The following is a 10,020-nucleotide window of genomic DNA, read 5'->3' on the forward strand; positions in this document are numbered from 1 at the left end:
GCTTGATCTTTTGTCCTTCATTAAATGTGCTCGAAGGTACTCATTTCTTCTATGTTAAGATTCAAGAAATGTTTTTGCAAATGTCGGTTGCTTGATCTTTTTTATGTACTTATTTAGTTTCATATTAATGTACAGGTCCTTGCCATTGTTGGTTGAATAGATCCAAGGGAGGCAAAGATTCCTTTAAAAAAGATGAACTTTCTTGGTTCTTGTTGGACAGTTCCTTGAAACTTCTTTAACAACTAGTTGTGATGCCACAATCATGTTAGAAAAGGTGAAGTCACTTCAACAGAGGTAAACGATAAAATGTCATATGTTTGGTAAATTTTTTTGTAAAAGTTCATTTGAAAAAAAAAAAAAAAAAGTAGTGTTATAGTGTTTGATAAACTTTTATGTAAAACAAATGTGAAAAAAAAATCTGGTTTTTCAAAGTTGGGTTTTGCATTTTTGTGTTTTTGGTTTTTTTTCACTCAAAACTGTGAAAAAAAAGCTGAAGCTGAATGTTTACAAAACATAAAAAAGCTCTCAGCTTTTTTTTATTGCCACTTTTTTTTTCAAAATCACCTCAGTACCAAACTAGGACTTAGAAGAAATATGTTCCTATGCTGTCAGATGTTTGTTTTCGCTGCTTAGAATTGGATGATTGGGGTGAGCTAGTAGTCATTCTAAAGCTCTCTTCTTTGCGTGTGTTCTGTTGTAGGTTTCCTCGGCTCCACATTATGGGCTTTGTGTCAGGTGGTTCGATTCACTCAGCTGCTGATCGATACAATCTGATCCAATACGTACTGAAGGAATACATCACATTTCCTATTATATTGTCGAACAAGAACTTCACTAAGGTGAGGTAAAGATCCTTGGTTTGTCTTGTAAAAGGACCTACACATACAAAATCCATAACTATGTACACATTCATTGGCCTGTTGACGGTTCTCAACATTGTTTCTTACAATTATTATGTAATCATTAGTTTTTTTAAAGGAAAATTAATTAAAAGGGTTTGAATACTTTGAATTTTAACAATAAGGACAAAATAAAAGGTAAGGTGAATAGTACCAAGATTGACTTTTGAGTGTAAAAATATGGTTTTTCGTTAAAGTGAACAGTACCGGGAGCTTTTCATTAAATTTTCCCTTTTTTAATGTGTTTAGATGGAAAACAGATGGAAAACAGGGCATGCTGCATTTTGTTTAAAGGTTTTAAAAGTCCAGTGGTTTACCATGAGAAGGACATGGATATCAGAGTTCTTAATAAAGGTCTGCATGTATTCCTGCATGACGTTGTTAAAAGTTTGTTTTGGGAGAATATGTTTCTTCCTGTGATAACTGTTAATATCTCTATATTATCATGCAATTATTTTTTTGCTTAAAATTCCAGTTGCACTTCGAAATAAGCCAGGGTACTTCCTGCTTTCAACATCCTATTTCTTTTCGACTTTTGTAGCAAGGGAGGGGAGGGGGTTACAAAACTTGCACCAAGTAATCTTTCATTTGATGAATCACCAAGACTTCATTCTTTATTGTTGATTCTAGCAAATGTAAGTTGTAAATCCTTTATGAATATATAAAAGTCATCATGAAATTCAAAGGTGGTTTCTATGCGCTCTTCTTTATTCCCATAGACCAATTTCAGTGGCACTGCATGGTTATTATCTCCCAAGTTTACGGTGCGAGCTGTTGTCACGATGTCATTGCTATTGCTTCTACCCGCCATAAACAAGACGTATAGCATACCAGAAGAAAACAATATATCAACAAGATCCTTTTCATGCCCCAAATCCTGAACGACAATCCATGTCGCGTCCCCAGGTCTACACAAACCCAATACCGTACTACAAACATTAGAAACCAGAAGTATGGTTGCGACCGCACAAGATTTAGAATTCATACCTGAGGTAGATGACAAGCCCCTTGAACTTGGTTCCAACGGCTTAATGCTTTCATGTGAGAACAAGGCTTTTCTCTCAATGCCAGTTTTCCAAGTCACGCTCACAATTGAAGAACACTAATTTAACATTATAATTACTTAATTTTGGGGTTACAGGATCCAAAATTTACATATTGGCATAGGATTCGATTCAATAGTGTCCATATCTTAAGACATGAAGTTAAAAGGAAGAAAAGGATCCTTTGTCAAATTGGTGACCATGGATAAGATAGTGCTGGTTGCAATTTTTCAGTCAAAAAACATTTGTAGTAATAAAATTTTAAAATTTTAATTTCTTTCTGAAAAAGATATAAAAGATTGAATAGTAATTTTTCTTACTTCTTAAGTTTCAAGTCCTTTGCAAATTTGCAATACTGGTTCAAGTACTTGGTGAAACTTAAAGGTCCTTTTCAAATTCATTAGGGGTCTAATTCTTTATCCTCAATAAAAATATAAGAATTATTAGGGGCAATTCAAATGTAAAATACAAGTTCATAAGAAATTCAGGAGATACTCTTGTGCAAATTTTGCTTTAGACGACCGAGGAGCGCTTTCAAACGATCAAAAACACTCTGCTGGAGTACATATAAAAAGACCCCTTAATGTTTTTCCCCGAAGCTCTTCAACTTTAATTACAATTTGTGATGTTTAACAAAAACTTATGAGCATACCAGCTTCCCATCCAACCACCACCAAACGAGCCCGGAATATCTTTATTTTGGGTTCCTATTGATTCTTTATTGGCTTCATACAAGACCCGTGAAGGAATGATTAATTGCTAATTATAAAGGGAACTATATACATAAGCATCATGGTTTCAAAATCCACTGCTTATTTTTTCTTATTCACTTTTCGATGGATCCAAAAAGGTCCAACGTATATTCTCAAGTACTTCTTTTTATTTTATGGAAAAGTGAATAAACAAAAAATAAGCGCCATTTTTATTGAATTAATGTTTTAAAGTTTGGTAAACTTCCGATATGCGACATTCTTTGCATTCCCTCAATCTTTTTATTATATAAGAAAACCTTATATGTGATAATTTTATCATATCATCACATCAAGAATGTCTCACCAGGGAAGATGCAGTGCAACTCAAGCCAATGTTCATCTCCTCTTTCTCTTCCTCACCATTGTGTCTGCTAAAAAAACCACCTTCACAGTTGGTGACAAATCTGGGTGGACTTTCAACGTCGAAAACTGGACAGATGGAAAGAAGTTCAAAGCCGGCGATGAACTTGGTAATACTAGCTAGAACATTCATTATACAATTTTCTCTTTAGCGATATGCGGTGTTTTGATTCGTTTTACACATGGGAAACTTATTTTTGTGCAGTTTTCAACTATGATCCATCCCTCCACAATGTGGCAGTTGTTGATGCCAATGAATATAGTAGTTGTAGTGTTTCTTCAAGCTCTAGGACATTCACCACTGGCAAAGATCCCGTCAAATTATCGAAGGGACTCAACTACTTTATCTGCACCGTCCCTGGCCACTGCGATGCTGGTGTGAAGATTTCGGTTAATGCTTCCTAAATAGTTGGGAAAAATTGAAGGGGAGGGTGGGTTGTCGAGTGGTATCTCTATGTAATGTATGTAATTAATAATGTGGCTTGAATATTTATTTTTATGTGAAAAGGTTGGATTGCATGAATAAATGGATGTGGTGATTTTGGTTATGTAGTTTTAACGAAGTTCTATTTTGATCCATGTACTCTCAATTGTTACATAGTTTACTAATCGTCACAATATCAGAACTGACACACCCCGATCGAGATCAGGGCATGCTGGCCGTCACATGGAAGTGACGTAACCATGTGCACAGTGCGGAAGCTAATAAAATAATAATGGAAATAGTAATACGAATAAATAAAAACTGGTTTTACATAAAGTAATAATAAGTGCAAGCGTAAGTGTGACGCTAAGTTCAGAGCATAGAGCCTAAGCAGTCCGGGAGAAAATGACGCAACAAAAGTACACCCGAAGGTGGTCCTACGCTGGTGATCGTCTGTTAGATATGCCGGGAAAATCCTCAGGGAAACCACCAAACGTGCTAGTCAACTAGAACCTGGAGGGGCGCAAAACAAAAGCGTGAGTGGGCAAAAACAAAGCTTTTCGAAATCCATTTAATAAATAAGTTCTAACCCCTCGCCGTAAAACCTGTATACTTCCCAGGAAATAGATATATATATATATATATATATATATATATATATATATATATATATATATATATATACCAATCATGCTTAAGAATATGTTATGCCAAAACCTCAAAATGAAATGCAAGTGCTCAGGTAAAATCATATCAACATCATATAAACTGTCAGCCGGAGTCACCTAACGTGACCTGTACGGCTGAATCTAGAGCTCAAGTCTCAATCTCAGTAACTAGACCTGCACACGAGTCGGAACCACCTAAAGTGGTCTGTACGACAGGCCTGGGTGTAATATATATATACGCTCAAGTGCTACGATCACGTGAAGGCTGGGCGAATAATCGCGGGTCACCTACGAGTCGGAACCACCTAAAGTGGTCTGTACGACAAGACTGTGCACCTAACTTGGATCCAAGCTGAGCGTGTGGTGCGGGAGGTGAACATCACGTGAAGGACTGTGCCCTACTCTGGGCGGGAGCACTAACACCGGGGGTGCAGGTTATGAGCTCTCTATGCATCTCACATCACTACTGAATGTAAACATAAATTACACTTACCTGGCACTTACCTGTGCGTCCGCATCACCAATACATATACATATATAAATGCAACTAACCATGCATAACAAATGGCAATATAATATATGGCATATAACTAATAAACGTTTAAACCACTTTCTGGGAAAAATATAAGTATATAGGTATATACGGAAAACCAAAAGCCCACTCACTGGTATGTGGAAGGGTCGTAACCCCCTGCCTCGAGTGACCACGCTCGTCCTCGAGATAGGATTCACCTATATGTGAAACAACTACAAAAATGTTAATTTTAAAGCACATAACCAACCTTTAGAAATAACTTCTCATACAATGCTCAAATGGGGTGTATGAATACACCAACGTGATCTACTCAACCTCAGGAACATCCCCATATTTTTAAAATAATTTTTCACCGCCGCACGCGCCCCCACGCGCCTGCCAAGGCCCAGCCACACGCGTAAGCCACGCGCAGGCACGTGCCTGGCACGCTAACGGCGTCAGTTGACGCCGTCAGGAATATTCCATTATCCCTAACGGTAACCGTCAACGGCGTTAGGAATATTCCATCAGTTTTGACGGAATATTCCGTCGTCTTCTCCGGCGAGACTCCGGCGCCGTCGCCGGATCCGGAAAATTGGGAAAACTTTAAATCACGATATCTTCTTTGTTTTTCAACCAAATTTCACAAAATTGGTACCAAAATGAAGCTTACAACGAGAGGAACAAAATCATACCACTTTCAAGTGCTAAAATCCACAAAATCTCACCTGGAAAATCACCCCAATTCCGGCCAACCTCGAAACCCACTATCCCGACGTCCAAATCCTTCAAACGAACCACCCCGAGCCTCCTAGGGACCTCACCAAGCTTCCTACAAGCTTGAAATTCCCAAAAACATAAGAAATTACGTGTGCATGAACAGTACCCAAAATCGGATATCCCGAGTTCGACGTGAAAACGAAGGTATCTTTAACTGAAATGGGTATGGTTGGACTCCTACGAGCCTCACGAGCATGAATATGTACTTTATTTCTTCGATTTGTGAAGGTTTGATGTGTTTGTGTGTGTGTCCGTACGTTGGAAGGAAAATGGGAAAGGAATGGAGCTCGGGACAGGGCGCAGGAATAGGGAGAAAAGGGTGTGGAGTGTGGGAGAGTGTGTGTGGCCCAAAACATGCCAACAAAACCCAAAAACATAACACAAAACGTAAAAAAATCGAACTAGGGGTAAAATCGTCTTTTCACGCGTACGTTTTTAAAAATTTCCGGGACGGGCTATTACAAGAACAATTATGTCACTTTTTCAACAAATTTGTCACGTTAATGGCATGTTTGTAATGTTTTTATGCTTCAAAAAGGTCTAATTTACCTTCACATACATGTCACAAAGTGAGCTACAACTAGTAAATAACAATGGTTAAATCGAACACAAAGTTAAAATAAGACCGAAGCTGAACTTCGCTCAAACTACAGCACTAAAATCATGATTTGGCCTATTTCTATTTTCATCTTTTATATTTAACTGAGCTAGAAAAATCCAATAATGCTAAACAACACCATATCCACCCCAGATTTTTTTTTTTTTTTTTTTTTTAAAGTTGAGCGATATTGTTGTTAAGTTAGAATTAGTTTGCCATTTGAGGGTTCGAACCCCCATCATCATGCAAGGATCATTCTTCTACACCACTGTGGTAGAGGGCCACCTGCACCATAGATAATAATTAAGCTTTCTTTTTTTGGGAATTAATAATTAATTAAGCAGATTTGGGTCCGACGTTTTTCTGTTTATAATTCAGACACTTTGACAGCCTCATTTTTCTTCTTCTTTTCCATGCTCTGCGGAAACACCAAAAGATATGTAATTAACCTATTTTTGGTTTCTTGCTGACCTACACTTTCACCATTTTTTTCCGGGAAATCGTAACGACGGTTTTTGTTTTGCATGCCTGGAAGTTTGTTGATTCTGTTAGTTTCTTGATGGTTTCAGTTTTCTGGTAGTTGCTCTAGAGATTCAAACATGGTTGTACTCAAAATCTTGTTTTTTCGGTTTCATGGTTATAACCCCCTCTTCCCTTTCCATGCATTCCAATTAGATTCATGACACACTTCTTTTGAGCCTACCCAGCATTCCGTATCCTCACCGAGTTGTGAGAATTCCTTTCGTTTTTCGGGAGATCTTCGTGATCAACTTTTTATCTGCAGTTGATCATATCGAAAAGTTTGGGCCTGAATGCAACATTGCATGGATCATAAACTGAGATTTTTTAATTTGCAAGGACTTTTTATAAGATTTCAAGCGATTATATTGCGCGTAAGATGAGTTGCTTTTCTTGCTTTTCATCCCATGAAAAGAAATCATCTAACACAAGATCAAATAGTGGGAGGAGAGCACAATTGCCTACCACTGTTTCTCAGAAGGAACACAATGTCCCACCAGCACAACAGCCTCGGCCGCCCCCAGCTGGTAGGTCGGATTTTTTGTGCCTTTCTGACGAATAAAAATTGTGGTAACGTGTGATTTTTTCGTGTGACGAAATGATTTGCCAATGCAGCCTTCCCAGCATCGTTGAAAATTAGATTTTTGCCTTCTGTGTTTTGCATCACAAATCTTGCTCTTCTGATTTTTTACGCTTTCGTATGGCAAATTATTAGCTTTCTAATTATTGGTTATGTATAAGCAGAAGTTCCTAAACCAAAACCTACACCACCAGCTGAGAATCCAGCAACCAATGCCCATAATGTCAATAAAGAACCCGTAAACCACAACAACATTGCTGCGCAAACTTTCACATTCCGGGAATTGGCGACAGCGACCAAGAACTTCAGGCAAGAATGCCTCATTGGAGAGGGCGGATTTGGAAGAGTTTACAAGGGAAAACTTGACAAAACAGAACAGGTTGTGGCTGTGAAGCAACTTGACAGGAATGGCTTGCAAGGAAACCGAGAGTTTCTTGTCGAGGTGTTGATGTTGAGCCTCTTACACCACGAAAATTTAGTAAATCTTATCGGATATTGTGCAGACGGTGATCAGAGACTTCTTGTCTACGAGTACATGCCCTTGGGATCTGTGGAAGACCATTTACTAGGTACTATTTTGATGTGTTTGTAAACTGATTTTTCCCTCCATCTTGCAGCTACTTCCATTTGTATCCGCAAAGGGCTTAAACCCGGTTTCTCATGTTTCGTATCTTAATTTTCAGATCTTCCGGAAGCCCAGAAGCCACTAGATTGGTTCAAAAGAATGAGAATAGCTCTGGGAGCTGCCAAGGGACTAGAATACTTGCATGACGAGGCAAATCCACCTGTTATCTACCGCGATTTAAAATCTTCCAACATTTTACTCGACAATGATTTCAATGCAAAACTCTCCGATTTTGGTTTAGCTAAGCTTGGACCTACTGGAGACAAGACTCATGTATCTTCAAGAGTAATGGGAACATATGGTTATTGTGCCCCTGAGTATCAAAGAACAGGACAGCTCACGGTCAAGTCCGATGTCTACAGTTTCGGAGTTGTGTTGTTGGAATTGATCACTGGAAGAAGAGCAATTGACACCACACTATCAACCAGGGAGCAAAATCTAGTTGCTTGGGTAAATATCCCTGCATATTTTTCTTCTTAATTCTTATTCATGTGCTTTGCGTTGAAGAATCGCCGGATACTTGACAAAATAATACACGGTACATAAATGATTTCACTAGTATAACACCGAGGCTCACACCTGCTAGATTATGCAGGTGGTTAAGTTATGAACAATATCATGTTCGACTAATTAGTAGTAGGCTGCTAGTCCGTCTCTGTGAAATCTTTTGACACTTTTTATCATAATTTTTTTATCTATAACAGGCACAACCAGTATTCAAGGATCCTAATAGGTATCCAGAACTAGCTGATCCACTTCTTCAAGGAAACTTTCCTGTGAGAGCACTAAATCAAGCCATGGCAGTTGCAGCAATGTGCCTCCACGAGGAAGCACCTGTTCGTCCCTTGATAAGTGATGTGGTCAGTGCTCTTAGTGTCCTCGGGACAGGTCCGGACACAGCTACCTCGCCTGTAAGCAGCCTTCCCTCTCCATCACCGGATCAAACAATGGTCATAAACGAGGATTCTCAGCTCGAAGACAGTGTAACTGAACGCCAACGCGCTGTGGCAGAAGCCATGGAATGGGGTTCGAGCTCAAGGCACAATGGAGTGGTAGCATCACGGTGTGGAAGTACTTCTTCCTTGTAAAACTACAAGTTGCATAGTACAATGTTGTTTCCACAGGAGCATTTAATTTCTGTTGTAAAACATGTCTTTATGATTCGTTTGCTCATGAATTACTCAAAATTTGTATGAGCAATGTCAGATTGTAACAATGTATCGGGTTATAAACGCGATAAAAATCAAACAGATTGAATGAGAAGTCAATTATATCGAGTTTTCTTTTATCAATTTATGATCTTCATTTGTCATTGCTTCCAGGATCTATTAATGACTTATCATCAGTTGTTTAGTTAATCAAATTAGAGATCTTTTGATATAGACACCTCAGTTTTGAATTTTCTAAATCAAACATTCATGTCTTTTAGTGATTTGATTAAACTTTTTTTTGTCATAGTTTTGGTGCTATATGCACATTATATTGTATTAAATTTCCTATAATCTAGCCTTTTGATTACACTTTCCTCCGTTAGAGATAATTGTTAAAAAAAAAAATTAAAAAAAAAAGTTGGTTAGATTCAATTTATTTTCACAATAATGCTACAATTTAGCAATAATTATCTACCATTTAAGATATTTTCTTTCCAAAATAGTTTAAAATATTTTTAAATCCCCAAAATCAAACTTACCGAAATAAGTTTTTCTAGCCTTTTGATTACACTTTCCTCTCCGTTAGAGATAATTGTAAAAAAAAAAAAAAAAAAAAAAAGTTGGTTAGATTCAATTTATTTTCACAATAATTATCTACGATTTAAGATATTTTCTTTCCAAAATAGTTTAAAATATTTTTAAATCCCCAAAATCAAACGTACCGAAATAAGTTTTTCTTTTAGTACGTTAAGAGAAAATAGGATTGAGAATAATATAAACGTACCAATACACAATGTGTACAAAATAAAACGAACCAAAATAAAAATAATATATCAATATTAACAATACGTGTCAAATCAAACGTACCAAAATTGCAAATAAACGTACCAATTAATGATTTTTGTAAATTCTTCCCCCAGATAATATGACACACCGCGGTCGAGACCAGGGCGTGCTGGCCGTCACGTGGAAGTGACGTAGCCATGTGCACAGTGCGGAAGCTAATAAAATGGTAATGTAAATAATACGAATAATAAAAACTAGCATACAAAACGTAATAGAAACAAGTGCTAGCGTAAGTGTGACACAAGTTCAGAGCATAAGCCT

At 37.6% G+C, this 10,020-nt stretch overlaps 2 protein-coding genes across 2 annotated transcripts; both read left to right on the forward strand.

Annotated features, from left to right (window-relative positions):
• Positions 1-2,989: 2,989 nt before the first annotated feature.
• On the forward strand, positions 2,990-3,459 carry LOC137724712 (basic blue protein-like). Its single transcript, XM_068463430.1, has 2 exons — positions 2,990-3,164; positions 3,260-3,459. Exons 1-2 carry the CDS (start codon positions 2,990-2,992, stop codon positions 3,457-3,459), a joined length of 375 nt encoding a protein of 124 aa, XP_068319531.1.
• Positions 3,460-6,936: 3,477 nt separating this feature from the next.
• Positions 6,937-9,017, forward strand: LOC137726693 (probable serine/threonine-protein kinase PBL26). Its single transcript, XM_068465631.1, has 4 exons — positions 6,937-7,084; positions 7,302-7,706; positions 7,821-8,212; positions 8,467-9,017. The coding sequence occupies exons 1-4, from the start codon at positions 6,937-6,939 to the stop codon at positions 8,848-8,850; spliced, it is 1,329 nt and encodes a 442-aa protein (XP_068321732.1). The 3' UTR covers positions 8,851-9,017.
• Positions 9,018-10,020: the final 1,003 nt, after the last annotated feature.

This window comes from Pyrus communis, chromosome 2 (assembly GCF_963583255.1).
Source record: "Pyrus communis chromosome 2, drPyrComm1.1, whole genome shotgun sequence".
In the NCBI taxonomy this organism is placed as follows: Eukaryota; Viridiplantae; Streptophyta; class Magnoliopsida; order Rosales; family Rosaceae; genus Pyrus; species Pyrus communis.

Bases quoted from the DNA above. Each gene is read 5' to 3' on its own strand.
- LOC137724712 (XM_068463430.1), top strand. From the start codon at position 2,990: ATGTCTCACCAGGGAAGATGCAGTGCAACTCAAGCCAATGTTCATCTC. The intron at 3,165-3,259 runs GTAATACTAGCT...ATTTTTGTGCAG, and splicing joins CAAAGCCGGCGATGAACTTG to TTTTCAACTATGATCCATCC.
- LOC137726693 (XM_068465631.1), top strand. From the start codon at position 6,937: ATGAGTTGCTTTTCTTGCTTTTCATCCCATGAAAAGAAATCATCTAAC. The intron at 7,707-7,820 runs GTACTATTTTGA...CTTAATTTTCAG, and splicing joins TGTGGAAGACCATTTACTAG to ATCTTCCGGAAGCCCAGAAG. The intron at 8,213-8,466 runs GTAAATATCCCT...TATCTATAACAG, and splicing joins AGCAAAATCTAGTTGCTTGG to GCACAACCAGTATTCAAGGA.